Source organism: Amia ocellicauda, chromosome 4, assembly GCF_036373705.1.
Source record: "Amia ocellicauda isolate fAmiCal2 chromosome 4, fAmiCal2.hap1, whole genome shotgun sequence".
NCBI lineage: Eukaryota > Metazoa > Chordata > Actinopteri > Amiiformes > Amiidae > Amia > Amia ocellicauda.
In genome coordinates, this window is record NC_089853.1 from 2,518,106 (window position 1) to 2,545,521 (window position 27,416).

Sequence of the window (27,416 nt, forward strand, 5' to 3'; positions counted from 1 at the left end):
TCTGTTTAATCTCAAAAGAGGCAAAAGAAGATGTTTGGATTTACATGCTGGCACCCATCAGATTTAAGCACACTGGCGGCATCTCTGTTGCCAAGATTCCAGTATAGCACGTAAATCTTTCACATGCAATACAAAAATGTAATCAAATCAGGGAAATGTCTGCACCCCTCACAGCTCATTGTAGCCAATGTGTTTGTAATCCTGCTGTGCCAAGTCTAAAGAATAAGAGACCACTGAGCCTGATGACAAATATTTTAATGGAAAGAGCACGTGCTGAATAAATGCAGAGGCTCTGTAATTGAGCTCCATGTCTGATGTTATAGACACAAGACTACTTTAACAACACAGTCTTGTCAAGTTAATTTGTGGGGACCAAGAATTTCTTATTCTAAACCCACATGCCCAAGCACAGTATATCTGTATTCTGTACATAATACAAACATCTGTTTCAAAATCTATTAATAACAGAACAGGAACATAAGTTACCATTTCCTACAGTAAACTACATACAAGTGTTATACTTATTGCATTACTTCTTTATAAGACCATTGTGGGATTTAAATTCAAGTGTTCAACAGATACATTCTGGGTCTTGCAGTTACATATTAGACGAGGTAAAATTAGAAATGCCTATTTCAATCGAGTAACACATTTTCGGGGGCGGTGGGGTGATACATCAGACAGGAAAGTCATGCCAAGTTACGATTACTTGTAGCTGGATGACTTGCACACAGCGGTCTTTCTACATGAAAGTTAATAAAATGAGACACTGACAGGACCACTACAATAATAGAAACCCTGCTGCCAGGTGCAGCTTTTCATTTCATCGCAATAGTAATATAACCTACATCATACCCACCTTATCCAGTCTACAGAGTGCACACCTCGGGCTTTCTATTGAATGGGAGGTGACTGAAGGGTGACTGAACAACTGAGAGTTCGTTAAGGTGACACGTGTTCTCCTGCATGGGAACCTCTTTGGTTGACCATGAGAAAACACTGTAAATGTTCATTGACCATACTGAAGTACAGTGAGGATCTCATCTTTAACATAAAACAAAGGACCTTACTTAAACATACAAGACAGAATCTGGGTAAGATTCCCAATTAGTAAACTTTCTGGTTTTCAGCAGTTCTTAAAACTGTGGAAAATCTTAAGCAGACAGGAACTCCACTTCTGAATTGTTTTTTTCCTTCCAGTTCTCTACACGGTGGCTTCTGTCACGTTCTCAACGCTGCTCTGAATCGGTCTGTTCTGAAAGGTGTCGGCACAATGCACTCTGTAAACCGCCGTCTGGCCTGCGGTCAGCGCGATCACAATCTGCACCACATGACCAGGGACCTACATTTTAAATTACAAAGAGACCATTACTATAAACGTGTTTATATGACCAGTGCTGGTGTAATATTCAGAATGCCACAGTTTCAAACATCAAATACGGTTGCAAATACACAGCCTCAACATTTAATATATACAATAATGTATAAGCTAGCTCCTACTTTATTTTGGGATCACAGTTTTGTAATGAAAGCAAACTGAAGTACTCAAATATGAATTATTTTTGGTATAGTATTAATCTACCTCATATTGGTTAATTGGAAATGTGAGATTCTTTGTACTGACTTGCTACCGTAGTTTGAATGCAGAGGAAATGAAAAAAGGACGCAAAGCTTTGCTGTCTGTGTTAACAAACAATCAATCAAACAAGTCTGAACTAGAACATCACGCAAAATCATTCCTTTCACAGCAGAAATCAAATTGAATGGCAACAGAAATCCAAGTACGTGTATTGTTAAAAAAATGCAAAAAACATGGAAGAATTTTTTTTTGTCATAAATCACTAAATGTAACATTAACCTGACTTTTGAAAGAGGGACTGGAAGTGCAGATATTTGTGTTTTAAAACCTATAAAATACTAAAAGGATGAATGGAACCATTACAAATCCCAACCCATCCCACCACCGTGTGTGTAGGTTGTCAACATACCTGTAGTACCGCGACTGTAAATACGTAGAACACACTGCTTTCGAAACATGGCTGGCAGATCCAAAGTCTATTACTTTCACCCGGTACGGCTGCCGCACAGGGTCCACCAGCATGATATTCTCCGGTTTGAGGTCCGCGTGAATGAGGCCAAGGCTCTTCAGTTTTTTCAGTGCAGTGGCCACCTGTTGCAGGATGGGCCGGATTACCTTCAGGGGCAGGGGGCTGAACTTGTTCTGCTTCAAGAAGTCATACAGGTTCTGCTCCAGCATCTCAAACACCAGGCAGGTGTGATTGCGGTGCTGAAAGCATTCGAAAGCCCGTACCAAGTTATTCTCCTCCGCGTTCTCGCTGCTCAGCCGGGCGAGAATACTCACCTCAATCTGCCCTTGCCGTGCATACGAGGGGTGGTTTTTGAGTATTTTAATGGCCACTATTTCATTCGTCCCCCTTTTCCAGCACTTGACTACCTGACCGAAGGTCCCCCTCCCCAGAAAGTCCAGGACCTCATACGTATTCTTCATAGAGCACAACACCTCGTGCTGCACCAGCTGGTAGTCCCCATCCCCGCCGACGCCATTCTGCTTCGAGGCGCCCACCACGGCCACCGGGTTTCCCACATTCGTTTGCAACATCGCAGGCAACATGGACAGTTCCTCCACAATCTGCATGGTGCTACCTCTGTTCTCTAGCTCCTCGCTCTTACGTTTCAGCCCACATCTCTGGGAGCTATCCGCCAAGTTTAAACCTCCCCCGTCGTCGTCGTCTCCTCCTGCTCCACCTCCTCCACTGTTGCCCCCTTTGCCTGTGCCCTGCAAGGGTGCCCCCCCACGCTGCAGAGGCTGCCGCTGCTGCGCCTGCGCCGCTGGTGGCCTGGGCTCCTCCCGTGCAGCTTTTAAGGTAACAGCTTGCAACAAAAAGTTCTGCCCGTGGTGTTTGCCACGCACCAAATCTTGCGTCTGAAATGAATTAACAATGTTTGTCGGTTTAGCGATGCCGAGGTTTCGACCATTCAAATACGTCCGTGGGTAGGCTCTCGCATGGTAAACACAACTGCTTGGCTCTACTTTGAGTTTCTTCACACTACAAAAGGCACTTGTCTGGGTTTGATAAACATGTGGTGGGTAGACCAAGACTTGTGAGGCCATACCTGTAGAAGGGGAGGAAAAAAAAAAAAATCAGAAATCTGAATATTACAATTAAAATTAAAAATTCTAAACCAGCCTGTGTAAAACACATTTTCAGCACACTTCACATTTAAAATTTCTATTAATACATCAATAAATATCTGCAAGACCTAAGCTCTCAGAGTTTACTAGTATACATGATCCACAAAGGCAGTCTGGACTCCCAAGATACATTTTCTAGGGATAATCCCCCTCTTAACGTTCTCTTATGGCCTTCCAACACAGTTTCAGCGGGTAAAGAACTCTGTAATAGTTTAATCCATAAAGATTACACAAGTTTACATTACAAGGACTCATTAAAACATGAGGTCAACAATACGCACTGAAAAGGGGGAGAATCACTTATCCCCAACCAACTGGAACACGGTCAGGAAATTACAGGACATGAACAAGATGCCAAGTGCACATCTGTCACAATTATGGATTAAGCACTAACACAGGGTCACTTTAAATGTAGGATTCTGTATCAACATGCAAGATGTTGAATATTTTCATAGGGGAAAATACTTTTTGATGGAAGGAAAAATGCTTACTAACTATGTGAATCTGTAGGACTTTACCTAATTTCAGAGAAACTTTGAGGTTGAATGCTTTCTCCTTTTATTTATAATATATAATCACACTCTGATTTGATCAGTTATTAATTGTTTCTTTAATAGGTGAAATCATGTCCAGCGATTCATAGGAGAGATACCCAAGACAATGGACACACCAACATTGACACCTACCCCAGTCTGACTCAATTTGTAAACAATTTACAAAGCTTGCATAAGGGTTGCATTTCTTCAGATTTACCTGGTCAGTTTCATGGAGACATTTAAACGTAAAATGCATTTTATAAAAAACTTTTGAGAAGAAGGCTCTGGTGTATTTCAGATCATCCAACTAATACCCCACTGCATCACAGAGACCTGATAATGCGTCAAGGTACAGCTCGGCAACTCCCACAGTCTGACTTTGGTAAGAGCTAAATAGATTACCTATCCACAGTCAATGGAAAAAGATGTGCTTCAATGGAAGGCTGTGCCACCATTTCAAGTCCTGCAAATGACTAATTTCCCAAGGTTCACTTGACCTTATACAGATAGTTTCCTAGCAGCTACTTTTGGGTCTCTAGGCAACTGCCGTTTTAATTTCAGGTTTATAAAAAGGAAAAAATAGAGAATTAGGAAAGGTTGCTTTGGCTAAAACTACAGAATCAGTTTGGGGAATGAGTGCCTCTGAGATACTTCTTTAAAATATGTTCTGGGCTCTTTTTGGCATGCCACAATTCTAGTAAATGGCTGAAACATAAATACCATTTTAAAATACACATTTCTTTAAAAGTTAATTCAGTGGATGTCAACTACTCAACTTGAAAATATTTGTTAGTTAAGAGTGGTCAACTTTAAATACAATGTTTATTGTGATCAAAATGTAGCCATCTATGTTTTGAACATTTACTATGGTATATGGTCATTATCAATATTGGCAGAATACGTTTGATAAGATTCATACTGCATTTTAATTTCAAATCAGCTTACTTGATTAATCTTGTTATTGGTTAAAATTTTCATTCAAGGTATTAATACTGTACTGGCCGTTAACAGCAATCAATCAGAAAAATGCAGTATCCTGTGTTTCTGGGTTGCAAATCACTAGATGAAGGAATCAGTAAATAAATCTAAGAAAGAACATAATTAAATATTATATATAAAAAAAAAAAAAATATCTTGATATGGTCTCTAGTTTATGTGAACTTTATGTGTAACACCTCACATTAAGGCCTACCACCATGTCCTAAAGTGTACATCCATCATACCAAATTCAATATTATAAAAACCTACCTCTCTTTACTCTCACTTCCCTCCATCTTCTGTCTTTTCATCTACATAACTCCCTTCAAAAACAAATCTCTTTAAAAAAAACGTCATAATTAAGTGCTGGTCAAAAACTTCTCATCTTCTCCAGGGGAAGTGAGCGCGTTCGACTGCCTAGCACACTAGCCCAAACAGCAGTACAAGCGAAAGGGAAATAGATAAGACTGCACTAGTCAACAGGCAACCATGTGACACTGACCACAGTGAGACTAAAGAATGCCAATTTCCCCTTTGCAACTCTTAGTTCTAATGAAATTTTACAGCTTTTTTTTTTTTCCCTATAGTATCTTAATGCAAAAGGTTTATTAGAGCAAACCAACTGCCAAGCACAGTATGGGTTTTTTGATTTTGTTGTTACACCAATGTCAGCAGGTAATAAACCACCAAGTTGCACAGTTCCAAACAAATGTTAATGTAACATTAATATAAGGGCGTCTGCTAAGAAATAAATAACAGTAGTGAATAATTTCTGTTGGACCTTGAAGACACTTTACTAGTTAACCTGGTTCCCACCGACACTGCGGTGTACAAGCTGGGGCCTGTGGGAAGGTGTGACCCTGGCAAGCAGACCTACAGAAGGAAAAGTAATTCTGCAGTCACTGACAATTCATTCACCTTATTCATCAACTAACTAACTAACTCACGTTAAACCAAGAGAAACTCTTAAAAGGAACTGGGATTTCCAAGAGTCCTTGATTTACAAAAATAAATTGTACAAATACAGTAACAGAGAAATTCCTAGCCGAGTGTATATTTGAATGTTGCAATTTGTTCTTTCCCAGAACATAAATGACATACGGCGCCTTGTATAAAAATCAAAACTTCTGCCCCCTCCCTACAAATTGTAAGAAAAAGAGAGAAATCTTGTCTGCCAGCTGGACAGAATTCATTACCACGTAGGCTGCTTTGCATGCAGGCCAAAAATAACTGAAAGATTATGCGTATAGCAGTGCTACCACAACAACAGTTGATGCTACACGAAGACAGCTTATTGTGTACGGAAACTACCATTCTGTTTATGAAACTTTGTAAGTACCTCGTATCTCAGGGAAAGGAGGAAATAAGGGTGTTACAATGCCAAAACACAGGTAAATCCACCTTAGCCAAATATAAAGTAATAACTGATTTCACTCATGTGTGCAACGGTGATCTGATTTCAAACAGGTTCAGGTCCCAGCAAATGATGGATATCAAACAAGACTGCTGGCTGATGGTTAAATCACACTCCATGGAGCCTAACCTTCACAATCTCCATGTTAATGAAACACACTAAAACCGACGTGAACAGGAGTTTCTACGGCCCTGTGCAGCATTCCACCTTCTCCGTGTGAATGAGCCGCTCAAAACTAAACACTGACCTGCTCTATGAATCACTCACAGCTGGCACTGTCAACATCAAAGGCACAAACAGGCAGCCAAAGGGTATAGGACAAACCAGTGGATCTATAGAAAACCCAAAACCTGAGAGAATTGGCTTTCTAGCAGTAGAGGATTTCAATTATGGCTTTCACAATGGGATGGATGTTTTGCTTGCACAGGGAACAACACCACCGGTGATTGCCTCATCTCCTGCTTACAACAGTCAGAGGCCATAAACAGTAAGACAAAACCATTTTAAAGAAGAAGAAAAAAAAATACTTCCTAATACCAGCCATTGGCCTCAGATAGTTAATCCCTAACAGGCTTCTTGTTCACTAATCCACAAGAAATAATTGCAGCTAAGCAAACTGTAAAAACAACAACAAAACGTCATGGTGGACCCGTTCTCCTGTTAACAATCAGGCAGCGTCAGAGGCGGTGTCTTGTTTAATGGTTTGCTTAGCAGCCCACACAGAATAAACATTAACTAAACAAGCCATTAAGGCCTCTGTTTATAGAGCAGGTTGACACAAACACTGCTCTCTGCTAAAGTAGCACAAGGCAAAATTAACATAGCCTATTTCATATGGAAATATTTAGGCCTCGGTTTCAAATGACTTTGGGGTAGAATGCATTTTTCCGGAGTCTGTCACAACAATCACGTAGAGTTGGGAGGGGAACATTGAATGAAACTTTGCACATTATTGTGTGAGTTTGCAAATAAGCCCAGAGGAGCAAATTAAAAAATTGAAGTTGATCTTATTCGGTGGCTACAATATACCCATTACATTACACTGCATAAGACCGATTTCTTTCACTTTAATTCCACATTTCAAAAGCTGAGTTGATAAATGCAAGATTGAGCACTCATTGGGCATTCGTTTGCTGTGACAAGAGCAGGTATGTTTGTGCTGCAGAAACTCAAAGTCGCGAAAGGCTTAAAGGAATGGTGGTATAAATAAAACTGTTAATTGCACAGTTCTCCAGGCTCCTTTTATGAATCCCATTTCTTAAACACTGTTTAAAAACAAACTTCAGTAACCTCCATATCAGAAGTTTTTTTTTTTTTTTTTTCCCTATTGGATGAGCGAACAGATCTCTTACCTGTCCTGATAGCAGTGGTTAATCCCAGAATATCTCTACATGAACAACTAGAATGCAGATAATGTTCCCAAGTTGCACAGATCTATTTTTGCTGCATTGCTAACATTCTCTCCTGTACACGTTATGCTTGCTAAAGCATGTCAATCGGGCAGACTAAAAATAAATTAAAAAATAATTTGTATAAATGCATTTGTCCAACATAATTTTCTGGGCTAAAATTGTACGGCAACCATCTCTCAGAAATATATTTGTAGTATATAATAATAGTGGAAGGAGCAAAACTTCAATGGTGCTTTAATATCATTAAGCCAACAAGGTGCCAGCTGCCACCCTGCTACTATTACCACGAGTAGCCTGATACCAAGCTGCACTGTTTGGAGACTTCTGTTGTATTAAATTACATGACTCATAGCTTTGTTTTTAATGGCTACTGGCTGTAAATAATTGCTTGATGATGTTGACCTTTCCCAATGAGGATCAATATGAAAAGGAAAAGAAAAGAAATGGAAAACTCATATCAAGTGACCAAATGCTGGTAAAGAGAAACAACTCAAGCAGTGTCATCTAGAGGGAGGGGAAAAAAAAAAAAAAAAAACTCCACCATGTTTGTACTTGCACAAGCATTCGGCACAAAATGGCACAGAAGTGCAAATGGGGTGCAAAGAATTCTAGACGTATGTGAAATTCTGCCAGTGCATACACAGAAAAATAAAGCTGATACGAAAGTTGGGAAATTCCCAATACTTACTATGAAATTCTCTTCTGTTTTCAAAAAAACTGAAAAAACAGGCTACACTTACCCTCCATTTAAACAGCCTAGTTGCAGGAATTTTCTCTACTTTGACAGCACAAAACTGGGAGTTTCATTTATTTTTAGTCTTTAGTTTTTAAATACTGAAAACAAGCACATGAACAACATCAATACTTACAAAAATATATGATTTCTAATCCTAATGAGACAATGTCAGACTTCTAGTTAAACCATATGACATAAGACAGCTATCCGAGTTCATTCTTAGCTTGTATTTTCCAAGGTATAGGCCTAACTCACAGGCAGTGCCTCCCTAGAGTAAAATGGATAACACTCAGATAGTGTATCAGTAAATGCCATTATAATACAAAGCTGTTTGAGGAGTTTGCAGTGCAAAGGTTCCCTATATAGAATGCCCAAACAGAATGGAAAGTTCCAGTTAAACTGTTTTGAAGTTAAAAAAAGCTCTCTGGGAATACTGTGTAATCGCTTATTTCACATCCAACAAAAGAGGTTAAGAGCAAATTATGCATACAGCACAATAGTATTTTTAATTCCACTTTTAACAAACAGCCCCAGGGCTGAAAAGAGAAGAGAAAACTTGGCAAGGCATTCAGAAAAAAGGGAATTAAATTATTACCCACATGAAAAGCGAACAATACTGGATTTTTTTTTGTCAGAAGAAACACTGTCCTTTTGTATATATTTTTTAATTGAAAAAACAACAGGAGAAAGTCACTTGCAATGTGGAGTAAAATAGCTGAGTATTTCAGTGTAGCATTTAGCATAGCATTTTGGTTCACTGAATAAAATAAAAATAGATTTAAGAAGGTTCCCGAGCGCTCTTTAAGATCGGAATAATTTAACCATTTGATGGGACTTAAGTAGAAACTATGGGAAATACATCATGTACGTTACTCTATGTTTTCTTGAAAAGTCTTGGAAAGTGAGGTTTAATGCCAAAACATAGAAGAATGCAGCATATTATTTTTTATTTTATAAGGGTTAACACATTTACCATAAGTGCTATACATATAAGTTCTGCAAGTTGCCCTGGATAAGGTTGTCTGCCAAGAAATAAATAATAAATAATAAGTAACAAATCAGATTCCAATCATTCCTGTAGTTACATTTCCTGGATTTTGTCAGATTAAGTGTGCAATTCAATTTTTTTAAATATGGCATCAGTTAATGAAGTGATTTGCCATGTATTTGAGCTGTACAGGCAAATAACCAGATTAGGAGGACAATTTCAGAGAGAAATTTTCTTGAACCCAGAACACATCCCAGAATGCTGTTCACCAATTTAACTGCACAGTGGAAGGAACCCTGCCATGAACCAGCACATTTAGTCATACCTAAGTAACTGATCCTCCTACATGTCAGCTTAACTTGAAACATGATGTGACAAAACCATCTGCCACTTGACGTGACGCACATGCTGAGGATCACGGTAACCAGAGCAAGATAACCAAGGGCTTAACAGAAAAAGTGATGACCACCTGAAGAACAGGTACCGCCTGATTACTCTGACCCATCTGGAGTTTTTGCACATTGTTTCAAATCACATACATCACCGTTAGGTCAGCCGTGTTACTTAATTTAATTAAAACAGCAACCTTTATGCCCTTAAGCCTGTTAAAATTATATTTAACTGCAATGAACACATAAATGTAGATCTTTGTATAGACTGATTGTTTTTCCAAGTTGTGGAAAATTTAATTGAGGAAAGTTAAAATAAATCTTGGAAGACATAACAAATCCAATATAGAAGGGCATAAAAAAGCCTTTATAAAAATGACCATCCAGGCCTGTCGCATGGAGAATGTTCTCTTATGAAAGGCCACATGGTGAAACTAAGGGTATCGATCTGGGCGAAAACTAAAATGTTTAAGTGAGTTTTCAATTTAGTCATTTCAGTCTGCCTTCATAGAGCAGTAATTCCCTAGGAAAGTTTAGTTTGACTCACACACATTACATCCCGGCACTTCGAGAATGAACACCGCAGGGTAAGATAAGTAGATTCTGAAAACTTCTCTCTACTGCACTTCTGGACATAGCATTGTAAATGTTTTGTGTCAAGCTATGTACTACTTTATATTTAAAAAAAAAAAATAATCTATTTTAGATAGACTTATTGAGGGCACAGTGAATGGTTGCATAAGAATGTATGTCAAGGTTTAAAAAAAGATAGTTAATTTTGGTAAATACACTAATCACATTAAATGATTAATTTAAGGTCATTTTTTGTTACCTGTTGCTTTGGGTAACTGAATTCCTCTTTCTATTAAGCATTATGAAAAAAGGAAGTACAAAGGCAAGAGCTGAACAAAAATACATCCTGCATACCACAAATAGTGTGTGAGAGTGAGAGTGAGTGTGTGAGAGTGTGCGAGTGTGTGTGAGAGTGTGTATGTGTGTGTGTGTGTGAGAGTGTGTGAGTGAGAGTGAGAGTGTGTGAGAGTGAGAGTGTGTGAGAGAGTGTGAGAGTGAGAGTGAGTGTGTGAGAGAGTGTGAGTGAGAGTGTATGTGAGTGAGAGAGTGAGAGTGTGTGTGTGTGTGAGTGAGAGTGTGTGAGTGAGAGAGTGTGAGTGAGAGAGAGTGTGAGTGTGTGTGTGAGTGAGTGTGAGTGTGTGTGTGTGAGAGTGTGTGAGTGAGAGAGAGTGTGAGTGTGTGTGTGAGTGAGAGAGTGTGAGTGTGTGTGAGTGAGTGAGTGAGTGAGTGTGTGTGTGAGAGAGAGTGAGTGAGAGAGTGTGAGTGTGTGTCTGAGTGAGTGAGAGTGTGAGAGTGTGAGTGAGTGAGAATGTGTGTGTGTGAGTGAGTGAGTGAGTGAGTGAGTGTGTGTGTGTGTGAGAGAGAGTGAGAGAGTGTGAGTGTGTGTCTGAGTGAGTGAGAGTGTGTGAGTGAGAGTGTGTGTGAGTGAGAGAGTGTGAGTGAGTGAGTGAGTGAGAATGTGTGCAAGAGAGAGAGAGAGTGTGTGTGAGTGAGAGAGTGTGTGTGTGTGAGTGAGTGAGAATGTGTGTGTGTGTGAGAGAGAGTGAGAGAGTGTGAGTGTGTGTCTGAGTGAGAGAGTGTGTGTGTGTGAGTGAGTGAGAATGTGTGTGTGTGTGTGAGTGAGAGTGTGTGTGTGTGTGAGTGAGTGAGAATGTGTGTGTGTGTGAGTGAGTGAGTGCGCCAAAGGGAGGAATCTATTGGCTAGCCTACAATCTGAGTGAAATATAATGACTGAGATCTTGTTATCTACTGTTCACATTATACCACAGACTTATTTCAGCCACATCACACACCATGTGAAGCACGCTCAGACATATACTGCCATTGAGAACCGAGTGGGTTAAAAAAATCCCCTTATTTCTATAGGTTTTAAAAACAACTATCAGTATCTGATTGTTACTCAGTCATAGGATATGCCTAACTGTAAGTGTTGGCAGATCAAACTGGTCACATCCTAGGACTTCAAAACGTGAAGGAAAATGAAGGCCATGTTTGTAGATTTTGTTTATCCCACACTGTATCATTTCTCTAATCTGACTCATCTCCATAAATTACCTCTTGAAGTATAAACACCTTATTTTATAATGGCTGGAACACATTTAAATGTGAAATAAAAAAATACAAACATGAGGAGGTTCTCGTTCATTATAAATATTGTTTTAATACATACATGATAAACTAAATCGTTTGTATATCTGTTTTTACCAAATCTAACCAAAGAAGCGTAAAAGCAAAGACAAAATCAACTTCACGATGCTCGAACTACATGTAGCTCTTCGGGTAAAACTGCACCAACAGACCCGTCCACAGCAGGAAGCGTCCGAGGTCAAAGCAAAACCACTGCGATCCGCCAAACACGTTTCAAACAATGACTTCAATTAGAGGGAACTAAAAATAAACGGGCAGCGATACACTCACAGCAATTGCATTACCTATCATATCATAATGCACAATCCGCTTATATGGTGAATACAACTAAATAACATAATACCGCTGTAGCTTTCTTTATTATTACTTTTTACTTGTTTGTTTGTTTTATTTGTACTGTTTTGTTATGCATGGCGAAGAATATATATATATATATATATATATATTCCGTGGAAAAACAATCTTTGGTTCAGAGTACTCATTTTATGCAATATCTATGTCTCAAAGCAACATAACACAATATCCTGGCCTAAAATTACATGTATTTAACCGCAAAGAAATAAGAACCAACATCTATCAACTAAAATGATGTCAGCAGTCAGATCCATGACGTAGGAAACTTTCATATTTAAAAGGGAAATTAAAACAGCAGTTGAGTTTAATATAAATCAACCATTATTTTTCTCATTAACTACAATTACAACTTTAAGAGAACTATAATAACAGCCATATTTCCTAGTTAAACCGAATTAAAATACCATACAAATACAAAATAAAGTGATCTAACCCCAAACAGGGGCTGTGTTTTATAGACAACGAGCCCATGAGACAGTGGGATGTGCAGCGCAGGGCAGAGACCACACCGCCGGACAGGGCACTAAGTTGGCGGTGTTGACCTCCTCCCCGCCGCGGCTCGGTGCGGGAAACACGGCGCCAGAAACAGAAACGAGCGCTTACCTTCACAGAGAGTCGCGGCTGGTCGACTCCGGGGCTGCGGTGAACATGTTATGGAGTTATAATGCACCCATACCATGCCCAGTCTGCCGTGTGCACTGCTGCCATCTTGTCCTGGACAACAGGAGGAAACAAGACCTCTCTGTCGACAAAACCACCACCTCCCTCATTTCAAACTTCAAATAACTCACATATAAAATCACCCAGCGGGGTCAGACCAAGTCCAGTGTGTAGCTAATGAGTTCTGCTTTCGGTGAAGGTCGCTCTGCTCTGGGCTGCGAGAGCGGCAAAGCCCATGTTTTTGCGGTGTAACAGGGACTGGCTGCCCCTCAAGCCCTGCCGATCCTCCCGCTCCTGCTCTGAGTCTAACACGTCTCTCCGAGCTGCGGAGGATGCGTGTGCGCCGCGGCCGAGGCCAGAGCAGTCGAGCGCAGAACTACTGGTGACGTCACGAGCCTATGCTCGGAGTTATGCGCTTCTGAATGAAAGCCTCTGTGCATAGGGAGATTTAGATAGACAGATATTGCACACAGCAGTAAGATATTTAGGAACGTATGCTGTGAAATGACATACATTCAAGTTCACGTTTTCTTTTTCTCCCTTTGTTTCTCCAAGGGTTGATTAACTCAATGGTAGGATTGAGTAGTCCTTTTGTTTTGTAAATTTTGATTATAACAATCAGTAAAACTTTTTTTATATAATAAAATAACGTTTTTAGCAAGTATGTTGTAGAATCTGCACGTTTTATGAAACGCTGGTATAAACAAGCGTTTGCTCTTATTGAGAGACCAAAAGCACATAATTAAGTTCGTTAGATTTTTATTTGCATTCTTTTCTTAGCCACAAATATTTCCCCCTTGTCTTCAACTCTTGTTGTTTGTTCTGGTGAAGAATGGCTCAGTGTTTTCTCTCAGCTGCTCAGCTACCACCGAATGTGTTCGCAGAGCTGCTGGTAATCTGCCTGAACAGAAGAAAACAGGAGGTTTGCACTGCAGAAGAGAAACACTCCCCTATCTGAACAAGTTGTTCATGTCAAGAAAAGGCAATTTAAGCAGACACTTTTATTGCTCACCTGGAGTGTTTTCACATGCTGTTGTCACTTACTGAAACTCAACCCCTGCAGGAAACTACAAGTTTGTTGTTTGGTAAAGCCTGGGTATCCCAGATGAGATATCAGCTGCAGAGGTCTATGCCACATCTTTCTGACTTGAAAATAATAGTCCTTTCATCTGCACAGAACAACTACACACAGCTTAATTCTGTTTCTGACAGTCATTTTACTCCAGAGTCCTTTTGTTTGCTCTTAATTATTTATTTTTGAATCAATAGTTGGGAATATATTTTAGAAAAGGTTTAAACCTTTTTTGTTGAGGGAAATTAGTAAATATATAAATACAGAAAGACAAATGAAAGCCTTAATTTTCTCAGAAATGTTGGTACATAACTACTTGCCGAAATATACTAGCAAGAATGCAGTTACATTGCAACAACCCAGAAAGGTTGCAAAAATGAATCTACCTAGGTAGCAGCTGACTGCAACCTTGCTGTAAGTTAGCAGGAAGGTTGCAAAGAAGATTCTGCTTTACACACGTTTTTATTGTCTTAACGGACACGACCTGACAGGCTCTGACCGAGCGCATGAAAAACAACCACTGTGAGGTGTGGAAGGTGGTGGGAGAGACGATGGCGGAGTACCGAGAGGAGATAAGGCAAAGGCAGAGAGAGAACAAGGCGCTGAGGCGGAGGCTGCAGGAGCTCCAGGCAGCGAGGAGGTGTGAGTGCACATACTCACCAGTCACTGCCCTGTCAGCCTAGCCTGATCTAACGCAACCTAACCTTGGTTACGAGGAGAACTAATTGGGTAACTATATACAATCCCCCCCGCCCTCCTCGGATTGCAGAAGATCCAGGAGTGAGTGGTGGAAAAGAAATGCAGAGAGCTGACGGTGGACAGCATGCTCGAGAGTCTTTGTGAGGAAGGGGAGTAGGGCGACAGGGTGGTAGTTCTGAGGAGAGGTGGGGTCCAGGGTAGGTTTCTTGAGGAGTGGGATGACAGCAGCTTGTTCAAATGCAGAGGGGAAACAGCCAGAGAGGAGTGAGGAGCTAAGGAGGGAGGAGATGAAGGGGAGAAGATCAGGAGCAGTCACTTGGAGGAGGTGAGTGGGGAGAGTGTCCAGGGCACATGTTGTGGGTTTGTGACCTAGGAGGAGAGAAGAAAGTTCAGTCCAAGAGAGGTGAGAATGAAGAGAAGGAAGGTTGATTAGTAGGAGATATAGGCAGGATGGGAGAGGAGGGGGGACTGTTGAAGAGCTTGAGGATGTCTGATCTTGGAGGAGAAGAAGGAGGCAAATTCTTCAACAGAATGAGAGGAAGGAGGAGGAAGGAGAGGGGGAGCGAAGAAGGAGGAGAAGGTGGAGTAGAGTTTGTGGGGGTTGTTAACAGTAGATTCAAAGAGTGATTGCACGTAAGACTTCTTGGCTGAGGTGAGTGAGGAGGAGAATGTGGACAGTAGAGAGCGGTAGAGTTTGGACCTCTTCCACTTTTGTTCAGCGGCGTGCAGAGTGGATCAGGTTGAGCGGAGGACAGAAGAGATCCAAGGCTGTGGAGGTGAGGGAGGAGAACAAAGAAGAGGTAGTACAGTTAACAGAAAGATGGGAAAAACAGTCAATGGAGAGTAAGAGAGTGGGAGCAGTGGAGGCAAGGGTGGAGGGGGAGACGGAGCGGAGATTATGGAAGGTGACCGAAGGAGTGGGTTGGGACGGGAGGGAGGGGAGAGAAAGGGAGAAGGAGATGAAGTGGTGGTCTGAGATGTCCAGGGGTGTCACAGAGAGTGTTGAAGGGGAGCAGCCTCTAGAGAAGATGAGGTCTAGCTGGCGGCCTGCCCTGTGAGTGGGGGGGAGACGGGGAGAGAGAGAAGTTACAAGAGTGGAGGAGTGGAAGAAATCCGGCAGAGTGGGAGGGGTTGGAGAGGTGGATGTTGAAGTCTCCCAGAAGGATGGTAGGTGAGGACAGTGAGGGGAGGGAGGAGAGAAGGAAGTCCAGTTCATCCAAAAAGGAGGCAAGTGGACCAGGTGGACGGTAGATAACTAGAAGGAAGAGGTGAGAGGGAGAGGTGAGGTGGAATTCAAAGCTGTTAGTCGTGATAGAGGAGAGAAAGGGGGGCACAGAAGAGGAGAGAAGGGGAAAGCAGGAGCCCTGTCCCAACTCCCCGCCCGGTAAGATGAGGGGAGTGGGACAGGACAAACAGAGAGGATAGGACAGCAGGGGTGGTTGAGTTCTCAGGGGAGATCCATTTCAGGGGAGTGCTGACCACTAGTGTTGGATGCCCCAAAAGGGCGAGAGCTCTGTCGCAGGAGATCTCTGTGACACGGGAGAAAAGAGCGATATGACTATTGGACAGAGAGAAGGCCCGAGTAGGGTTCTACTCAGGATACTTCCTAGTGCCAAAGGAAGATGGAGGATTCAGGCCCATTCTCGACCTGAGGGGCCTCAGGCCGCATGTTGACTGCACAGCATGTCCTCTAGTCTGTCCGGCCAGGCGACCCGTTCATGTCAGTTGACCTCAGGGACACCTACTTCCACATCCCCATCCTCCCAGCGCTTTGCCTTCCAGGGCCAAGCTTACGAGTTCTGCATGCTGCCGACATTTTCAAAATGCATGGACACAGCGTTGGCTTCCCTCAGAGAGAAGGGGATAGGGATCCTGAACTACATGGACGAGTGGCTGGTGTGCGCAGACTCCAGGCTTCAGGCGGAGGAACACACAGCAGAGGTCATACGTCACGACTTGCCCCGACCTCCGGATTGAGAGCCTCTGGACCCTTCTCCCAGGTAGGAAAGCGCAGCATGGCCCAGCGAACCGCCGGTGTGAGGCGCCATAATGTGGTGCGCTTCAGCCGTGAGGCTGGAGCGAGACCGCGGCCCTCACCCGGCTGGAGTTCAGCAGGTCCGTGCTGGGCCTGGGCTTTGCCCCTTCTGAGCTGAACTGCGTGGTTAAACTGCCTGGACCTAGGGACGTGTTTGAGGTAAGTTTTAAGAACCCTCAAGTGCTGGAGAGTTTTTGGAATCTATACAGAGAAAAAAAAGATAGTATGCCCCTGAGTGACTTTGTGGTCGATGCCCTGACTGATAGAGAGATTAAAATAGTAACTATCCAGTTTTATAATGAAGCAGTGGCAGAGTATGATGTAGAGGTATGGCTGAGGAGACACTGCGAGATCCTGTCTGAAAGCAGGAGAGTTAATGATGAGGACGGGGTCTGGACCGGTGCTCGGCGGTGGCAGGTGCGCCTGCAGGTGGAAGTGGCCGCCATCGGCGGAGTACGCCATCTGCCGAGCACCGTGGTACTAGGAGCAAATAGGGGTCTTGTCTTCTACCATGGCATGCCCAAATTATGCAGGAACTGCGGGGCCCTGGGTCATTTAGCCGCAGCCTGCACTGTTGTTAAGTGCAAGGTCTGCGGCGGAGAACATCTGACCAGGGCCTGCAAGCAGGAGAGGGCCTGCAACCTGTGCGGTGGGGGAGGGCATCTCTTCAGGAATTGTCCCTCCTCCTATGCAAATAGGGCGCGGGCCCTCGGGGGTGGTGGAGAGAGAGAGAATCAAGTGGAGGCTCCTCCAAAGGTGATACCCCAAGATGGGTGTAGAGAGGAAACAGTCCTCAGGAGTCTCATAGACTCCCTCTCTGACTCTGGGTCAGAAGTGGAGGCAGAGGGGGAGTGGACAGTGGTAGCGGGGAAGAGGAGGAGAGCAGAAAAGAGGAGCATGGGTAGGGGGGGTATGATGAATAAAAGGATCCACTCTGCAGATTCTCCCCCCCCTGCCAGCTCCTCCCCCGCTGCAGAGACCTCTCCCTCTAATTTCTACACGCCCCACTCTGACTCCGGAGAGGAGAGCAGTGGGCCTTCTCCACTGCCCCGAGTGGGCAGCCTGGTGGATGAGAGGCCCCCTAGAAATAACATTCCTCCTGCCCCACAACTGAGACGCTCCCAGGGGAGGGGTCAGGTATGCCCTACCGGCAGTAGTGGGAGAGCCACAGGTCCTCAAGAGAGGAGAATCGGCGCCAGTGTCCTTTCCCATAAAGACCTAAGGGACGTAATGGCAAGGTCACTGGCGCTGGGGGAGGAGGCCTGCGGCAGCAGACAGCCGGGAAGGGAGAGACCACCCCCTCCCCCACCATTAGTTAAAAGAACAACTAGCGGGGTCTACCCAGTTCTCTCTCCAGTTGTACACAAAGCCTCTGCCCTGCCATCTGCTCGTCGGGCCTCGGCCACAAAGGAACCAGGGAGAACCTCCAGCACCACGGGCCCTGAGCCCAGTGGAGTTTCGCCAGCCTTACCGGGTGGTGGGAGCCGAGCCCCCCCCATAGTCTTCCTAGAGGATCAAGTGGTGAGGCAAATGATTTAAATGATGGGTGCTAGCGCTAAGCTAGGTGAGGGAGAAGAGAGGAGTGGGGAAGAGAAAGGTTTCTTTACATGATTGTTACGGAGCGGGTAATTGCCCTCACAGCCATTATGGCATTAATTATTATATCAGTAAATGTGAGGAGCATTGCTGAGGTGAAAAAGAGGACCGATGTTTTAAACTCTCTGGCTGGTATGAAGGCGGATATCATCTGTTTGCAGGAGTGTGGCATCCCGTTCCAAAAGGAATATAAAGATCTCCGGGACACTTGGACCCTAGGAGAATCCTTCTGGTCGGGGTCCAATGTGTCCCGAGCGGACGGGATTGCCGTACTCCTGAAAAACCCCTTCATAGAGGTAAAAGCATTTAAGGTTATAGAGGCGGGCAGACTGGCCAGCCTCGATTTTAAATACAAGGGGGCTGTATTGAGGCTGGTCAATGCCTATGCCCCCACCAGCCAGAGAGAGAGAGTCCTCTTTCTCCCTCAGCTACGCCCGCTCCTGATCGGAACCTTACCAGTTATCGTTTCAGGTGATTTCAACTGTGCTCTGAGGGATGTAGACCGGAGTAAGCCCCGCAATGATAGATCCAGCAGGGACCTCGCTGCGTTCGTGGAGGACTTTGAACTCTGCGACGCAGGTCGGGACCTGGTCCCCTTGTTCACCTGGGTGAGTTCTTCTGGCTCCTCCTTCTCCAGGATAGATCTCGTCCTCCTCAGTAAGCCACTGGAGAGGACCGCCATGTCTTCGGAGGCGGTCTTCTTTTCAGACCACAGGCTCCTGACGACAGAGCACACGGGAGTCGGGGCCTGGGGTCTGGAAGCTCAACACCTCCCTGCTCGATGACCCTCGTGTTATTAAGACCTTTAGCAGATGCCTCGAGGAGTGGAGGACCCTGAAGGACCTTTTTGATTCTCCCATAGAGTGGTGGGAGATGGTGAAGAAAAGGACCAAGGGCTACTTCATTCAGCTGGGGAAACGGAAAGCTCGTGAGAGGCGGGCGAGATATTCCCATCTAAACGCCCGCCTCCAGCGCCTGAGTCTTTTACAGCTCAGAGACTTCGACCTAACTGAGGAGGTGGCTCAGGTCAAACTGAGTCTCTCCGCCCTCTATCGGGAGGAGCAAGAGAAGATCAAGGTCCTTTCCAGGGTCCGCATCATGGAGGACGATGAGAAATGCAGCCGCTTCTTCTTCAAGAAAACGAAGGAGAGGCAGCCTGCAATGTCCTCCATGATCGACTCCTCGGGGCAAGAGGTGGAGGGCAGAGAGGCTGTTGAGACAGTGGTGTGGGAGTTGTATGATCAGAAGGTGGTGGATCAAAATCTGATCCATCACTTTCTGTCCCTGTTGGAGTCCCGCAATGAGGGGGACGAGGAGGAGGAGGAGGAGGAGGATCCAGAGATCACCACCACTGAACTCTCCCAGGTGATAAAGAGTCTTAACTCTGGAAGGACACCGGGTCCCGACGGGATCCCTGCTGAGTTCTATAAGATCTTTTGGGAGGTGCTTATAGAAGATCTGGCCCAGGTCTTGGGGTCGATGTACAGAGAGGGCAGATTGGCCCCTTCTATGAAGAAGAGTATCCTCTCCCTTCTTCACAAGAAGGGAGACCAAAAAGATCTGAGGAACTGGCGACCGGTCAGCCTCCTGTGCACCGACTACAAGATACTGGCCAAAGCACTGACGCTCCGGCTGCAGCGGCCACTCCCTCAAGTCGTGGGTCCTGACCAGGTCTGTGGTGCCCGGGGGAGATCGGCGGCCGACAACGCCATGCTGCTCAGGGATGTCGTGGCTTACTCGAACGAGAGAGGGCTTCCCCTGGTCCTAATCAGCTTGGACCAGGAGAAAGCCTTCCATAGAGTGGGCCACGAATACCTGCAGCTCGTCATGGAGAGGATGGGTCTCGCTCTTGGCCTGAGGAAATGGGTTAAGATCATTTACAGCGGTCTAAGCAGCAGGGTCCTTGTGAACCGCCACCTGACCGAACCATTTCTGGTCAGGTCGGGGATCCGGCAGGGTTGTCCCCTGTCGGCCCTGCTGTACGTCCTCTGTCTGGAGCCGTTCATGCAGGCGATCCGCCGGGACGTCCGGGTGACAGGTTTCCATCTCCCGGGTTCCGGCGGAGAGCAACTGAAGGCCCTGGCCTACATGGACGACGTGGCCATGGTTTGCACGGACGCTCCGTCCGTGGCCAGGGTCGAGGAACTGCTGGACAGCTTCTGCAGGGCGACGGGGGCCGCTGTCAACAAGGCCAAGAGCGAGGTCTACCTCTCCAGGGCATGGCCTGTCGGCCGGGGCCCGCCGACCGTGTTCCCTGTGAAGCCGTTTATCAAGGTTCTGGGGATCACGATCGACGGGACCAACACGGGCACCCGGAGCTGGGAGGAGGCCATATCTAAGGTCCAAAAGAAGATCCACGGCTGGAGCACAAGGACCTTGACGATGGCTGGTAAGGTGCTGGTCGTAAAGGCCATCCTCTTCCCGATACTCCTCTACGTAGGAATGATCTTCCCCCCAGACAAGGTCATCGCAAAATTAGTGACCCGAATTATATTTCGGTTTGTCTGGGGAAGCAAAATGGAGAGGCTGAAAAGAGTGCAGATGGTGAAGGGTACCCTGGATGGAGGCAGGGGGGTCCCGGACGTTGTGCGGCAGATAAAGGCGCAGGGGCTGGCCTATGTGGTCAAGAACATCCAGGCAGCAGCCTGAGACCATTCGGCCTCTGCGCAATGGATAACACCAGGCCGCACTCGTGGGATCCCCCGCCATTCTACAGAGCGCTCCGAGCCTTTGCGCTCGAAGTAGGCCTCCATAAAGTCGTGCTGGCCTCCTGGGATTATAAGACCATCTGTAGCCAGATGAGATCTACCCAGGAGACCAGCCGGATAGAAGATTTCCCTCCCGAAACCTGCCGGTTTATCTGGGCTAACGCTACGCACGTTTGCCTCACGAATACGCAGAAAGATGTCTCCTGGATGGCTGTGAGTCGTGTGTCTCCCCACCCGAGTGTTCATGCACAGAAGGGGCATAGCTCCTTATGACACCTGCCCCTATAAGGGTTGCCTGGGGAAGGAGACGGAGGCTCACATCTTTAGAGAGTGCCCCTCCGCCTACAGGGTCTGGCTCCTGTTTTCTCCGTTCCTCCACAGGTTTGCCGTTCCTGCGCGGGCGACCGCCCAGCAGATCTTATACGGTCCTGCCAGGGGATTAACATCTTCCACCCTGAGGTGCTGGTGGCGTGTCGTCTGCGCAGTGAAGCAGGCCCTGTGGGAGGGACAGAATATCTGTCTATTCAATAAGCAGGAGCTGGACCCGATTGTCATCGCGCAGAGGGGCATGGTGCTCGTGAGGGACTACGTCAATCTGGAGGTCCATCAGAGGGGCAAGGAGGAAGCCTATAAGAACTGGCATATACAAGATCTGGGGGAGCTCAGGATCCCATGATGGGACCCACCTCCGGGGACGGTCAGTTCCCCCTGCTGGAGCCCGAGTCCAAGATCTTTTAACCATTTTAAGAATTATTGTTTTTAAAATGATTTTTAAAAATTAATCTTTTTTAACTGTTTTTAAAGATTTAGTTGTTTTTAAATCACTAATTGTTTAGGGTTTTTTTGGTTTAGTTTTGTTCTATTTTTTTGTCAAATACATTGTCCGTTTTGGATTTAATTTTAAATGCATTGGACCGTTTTTGTTTGTTTTTTATTTTTACCTTTTTAATTGTTTTTTTATTTTGTCCAGTGCATTTTCAGTTATTTTCAATGTATTTGACTTTTATGTTGGTAGCAGTTTTGCTTTAATCACATTTGTTTTGTTGTTTTGTGCACTAGTTTATTTGAAATTAAGTATTTTATTTTCGTTAAATCACAAAGATTTTAAAAATTTTAATTGATCTTAAGAATTGTATTTAAAAAAAAAGTTTTTAATCATAAGTATTAAAAATCTGAATTGTTTTTATTTGTTAAATGTAAAATACTCCAAACAATAAAACAGTATTTTAAAGGGTTATTATCATAACCCCGGTTCCCTGAAAAAGAAAGATAGCCATCACCCTTCAGGGGTCGCTCCACCAGACGGCCTTCATGATGAAGAAATTGCACACTGCAGCTGTCAGGAAGAGACTTTTCACAGACACTGGGGGTGGGTCCTCCTCCTGCCAGCAGGGCCCCTATTGGGCAGCTTTGGTCCAAGCTTTAACTGATTGACGAGTCAGAAGGCTCTTCCCATTTGGTAATGGCTGTCTTTCTTTTTTAGGGAACCGTTACTGTTAAAACATCTTCGCTTAGTTCCAAACAAAGTTTAAGGGTAGGCATTTAACACTGGTGGATTGGGACCCTTTTGTATATATTCATCTCTTCCCAGTCAATCTTTTGGCATAAGAATTATAAGAGCAATCGGGTAAATAAATATTATTGAAACTGAGCGTTTTAGTCCCACGTGAAAGAATTAGCGAAACATTTATTTGATCTTGTTGAACTATATTTGTTTTAACTGTGTCAACCTAAATAGTAATCACTGTTAAGACCACCTGACACTGAACCTCACTGGCCCTGGTGCTTCTGTTAGTACAGCTGGCTTCAAGAGAGACGTGTCACAGGGAGTGACTGTTTAGGTAAAACAAAAAGACACAAACATTTAAATACTGCACATCACAGAACATTTATTGCACTTACATACACTGTACATGTTGAAGAAATAGATTTAGTAATAAATACAAATGTAAATATTGCACTGCATACATTGAAATAACAGTAATAACTAATAGCTTAGTTTAGCTAAGCTTAATAACTAACAGTTTAGGTAACAAACACCCACACCAAAAATACTCAGTACTGAAAATAATATATTGCACTTGCACTATATATATATACACAGTATATGCCTATTTTCTTTATATGGTGCAATGTATTTTGCAGGTAGCAACTAATGCATTTTTTAAATATTAATACTTCCACTTCAAAACATTACTTGGAAAGCAGCTTGAAGTGGAAGGAGTTAGGAATAACCTCTACAGTCTGTGATAAGATTTCAGACGGCTGGTTCAAACAGCAGAATAACCCACATAGCCCTCCCAACTGTAAGGTCTCTGGGAGTCCACACTTGCACCTGTGAGCTGTGTGTCCCAGAGGGCCATTTGAGTACCCAGAGCTATAGTGCCAGAGCCTGTTACTGACAAAGAACAAATCACTTCACAACCCTGACATGGCCTTTATCCTACTGTTTGGATAAGGAGAATGATTCTGTACATTTAATGCTTCTGCAAAGCTTTCCGGTGCTTGAGATCCATGAAAAAGCAATATACTGGCAAAGGAGAAGAGTTTCCACAATTTACATTATATAGGCATACACCAATCAGCCATAACATTATGACCACTGACAGGTGACGTGAATAACACTGATAATCTCGTTATCATGGCACCTGTCAGTGTGTGGGATATATTAGCCAGCAAGTGAACATTTTGTCCTCAAAGTTGATGTGTTAGAAGCAGGAAAAATGGGCAGCGTAAGGATCTGAGCGACTTTGACAAGGGCCAAATTGTGATGGCTAGACGACTGGGTCAGAGCATCTCCAAAACTGCAGCTCTTGTGGGGTGTTCCCGGTCTACAGTGGTCAGTACCTATCAAAAGTGCTCCAAGGAAGGAAAAGCAGTGAACCGGCAACAGGGTCATGGGCGGCCAAGGCTCACTGATGCACGTGGGGAGCAAAGGCTGGACCATGTGGTCCGATCCAACAGACGAGCTACTATAGCTCAAATTGCTGAAAAAGTGAATGTTGGTTCTGATAGAAAGGTGTCAGAACACACAGTGCATCGCAGTTTGTTGCATATGGGGCTGCGTAGCCGCAGACCAGTCAGGGTGCCCATGCTGACCCCTGTCCACTGTCGAAAGCGCCTACAATGGGCACGTGAGCATCATAACTGGACCACGGAGCAATGGAAGAAGGTGACCTGGTCTGATGAATCACAAGTTCAGGGTGTTGACTTGGCCTCCAAATTCCCCAGATCCCAATCCAATCGAGCACCTGTGGGATGTGCTGGACTAACAAGTCCGATCCATGGAGGCCCCACCTCGTAACTTACAGGACTTAAAGGATCTGCTGCTAATGTCTTGGTGCCAGATACCACAGCACACCTTCAGAGCTCTAGTGGAGTCCATGCCTCGACGGGTCAGGGCTGTTTTGGCGGCAAAAGGGGGACCACCATAATACTAGGCAGGTGGTCATAATGTTATGGCTGATCGGTGTACATGTTTTGGTTCTGATATATATTCTTCACTGCACTGATATTTTAGTAACAACTTAAATTTAGTTAAGTGTTTACTAAGTGTTGAGTATTTTTATTTTAAATGAGCAGTGATCAATACCTGCAGAGTTTTGACCATACACTGCTGTGAGAGAATAAAGATCAGATAAGGAATTAATTAAATTCCAAATTTTGTACTGAGGTTTTAGTATTGTGGTTTAACCAAGGAGAACTTAGTCATGCAGTGCTGCTACACACAATGCTTATGCAGACAGAAACTAGTCAAATGAAACAGATTTAATCAGAACTACAGAGCTCATGAGAAAGGAAATCTGTGCTGTGTTCAGTGAAAATAAGGTACAGTAGCTCATTAGCTAGCAATAGTCTATATCTGAATTAGGTCAAAATACAAGAACTATGGTACAGCGTTATTGGGTTTGTCTCTGTTGTCATTGTTTTCCCTCAACTTTTCTTACAACCGAGTGGAGTTGGATTTTGCAGCAGCTGCGAAGTACTAGTGAGTACAATCACAAACTTCTTAATTTCTAATGAAGAGATTTTGCAAGTAATTTACAAGAGTGAGTGAGTAATGCGAGTAACTGGATGAATAGAAAAAGAGTACTGATAATGTCATGTTCTACACTAAATAGAAAACACATATGCAGCCTTTTATGTAAGCATTCAACACAACATGAGGAGAAATGTATATTAAGTTTTTTTGTTGTACCACACATTAGTAATCTTGTAGGGGTTTATTTATGTGTATCAGAAACTACTATAAAACCTGCATTGAAAGTATATTTTTTCAATACTACAATGCAGGCAAAACACAAAAACAGACCATCAGCTTATTGAATATGTTTTGATTGTATGCTTTGGTCAAATACCTGTTTTAGGAAGCAGGCAAAATGTTATGGAAAGCAGCACTGCTTGCTGATCTTATACACAACCTAAACAGCAAACATGCAGGGAGCACTGGCCAATAACACATTTCTGTAAGGCTTCCATTTGAAGTATAATATTAATATGCAAGTTGCCAAGGAAACTACATATTTTTTTCTCAAGAAATCCTTCAATAGAATCTGTGATGTAGTGCAGTAAAGAGCCCTTGTTTAAAGTACAGAGCACCTGATGACAACAGTTTAAATGAGTAATGTTGGCAAATATAAACAGGAACAATAAGAGACACCCCTTTTTCCAAGAAACCATGACGAAAGCAGTTTTTGAGTGCTTGCATGAGTCACAAAGAAGAGGCATGAATAAATTACGATTTGCCTTGACCCCTGCTCCCCAATCTAGGTTTTAAACTATGATCAGAGTGAAGATATTGAAATAAGGTGTTATTTGCAACATGTATAAATAACTTGCCCTTCACGCTATTAAATCTATGCATATTTAAAGTGGTTTTTTTTTTTAATGGCATTTCAATTCAGGCAAGATCACTAAACATGTTGTGGTTGATTACTGGGTCATAAAATAAGAGTTATGACCAGTTTCGGGGGAGGGGGGAGGGACGCAGGCTCTAGGGTGCTTGTGTTACCTTATTAATGATGCAGTGGATAGTGCACACGAATGCAGATTATGTGGTTTGCAGAAAGGGGCTATGGCTCATCCTTTTTCCTGGCAGAGAGGGAAAGCTATGGGTCTGCTGTGTTTCTTGTTTTGGAGAAGACTGGAAGAACATTGCAAATTTAATGAATCAGTGAAAGACAAGCTTTTGCTTAAACAAAACAAAAACAGAATAACAAAAACTTTTTAATTATCATACAGAACCTGCAGGTAAACATATAAAATGTAGTAACTGGAGATATTGGCTCTTTTAATAATTTTTGATAGTCTGTGCTTCTGGCTCCACCTTATACTAAACTGGTGTATACTATGATTCTTATGTAAGAGCTCAGACATGTAATCCCAAGTTACATATTTCAAATTGGTCAACATAGCCTAATTGTCATAATATTGCCTTCAGCCTTTCAATTTAAGTCACCAGTAACTTAAACTTGAATTAGAATAATGTACAATTTATTGATTCAATGTATAAACTAAACTCTTTTAGTTTATGAGTTAATTACTAGTTATAAATGTTTGGTTTATGTCATAATATACTGGTATATTTTATATGAAATAGATTTTTACAATTGAAAGAATAAATATACATTCTGCTTAAGCGATGTTCTATTACTTTTTAAATATTATTATATTAATAATATAAAGTATTTGGGCTCTAAATAATATTAGTACTGTACAATTGTGTACCAATGCCATGTCAGATAGTAGGGAACATTGTGTGTGCAATTCCTTCTATCAGGCTTTCATCCAAATATTGGTATATGTATATGTTTTATGTGGCACCATTAATCTAGTCCAATTAATCTCTGTTCACTATTTGCATTTTTAAAGGTTGTGCACAGTCCTCTGATGGCTTATATTGACATTCTGTTGGAAACAAATCAACGTGAAAAAGTCCAGACTCAAAACCTGACTGTAATCCCCGTACGTAATGCTCTTTAGATTTGTATATGATATCATTAAATGTGTTGAGGCCTGCTCTGAGTGTTCCTGTTGTAACACATCAATTCAAACAAATCTAAAAGCAGGGAAATGCAAGCTCGATTTAAAAAAAAGAAAAAAGCACAACCACACAGAACTTAAAAATATCAAATAAAGACCCTCGAAAATGACACACTTCTGAAATATTTATTGCTATGACAACTACAAAACTTTCTGTCCCCAACATATAATTGCAACAAACTGCGGTAATGCCAGTGTTGTTCTAGCAGCAACTTAAAAACTGCTTACTATTTCATAGGCACACATCCCACCCTGTAATCCATTTTCACTGAACTCATCTGCCCACTGAAAACCACTGCGGCTCGAAGCTCATGTCATCTGACAGGCCTGCAATTAGAATGTATGTTGATGCACACCAAACAT

The 27,416-nt window shown here is 43.4% G+C and overlaps 1 protein-coding gene across 6 annotated transcripts in view; it reads right to left on the reverse strand.

Moving 5' to 3' along the window:
• Positions 1 to 13,238, reverse strand: part of hipk3a (homeodomain interacting protein kinase 3a) — a 54,225-nt gene extending 40,987 nt beyond the window's left edge. For 5 of the 6 annotated variants that reach the window (XM_066700486.1, XM_066700483.1, XM_066700485.1 and 2 more), the window contains exons 1-2: positions 12,845 to 13,238; positions 1,989 to 3,135 (exon numbers count right to left, since the gene is read on the reverse strand). In XM_066700486.1, coding sequence (XP_066556583.1) covers positions 1,989 to 3,135; positions 12,845 to 12,920 — 1,223 coding nt within the window. In that variant the 5' untranslated portion in view covers positions 12,921 to 13,238. The remainder of the gene's footprint in view (positions 1 to 1,988; positions 3,136 to 12,844) is intronic. The other variant, XM_066700487.1, reaches the window with a different exon arrangement.
• Positions 13,239 to 27,416: the final 14,178 nt, after the last annotated feature.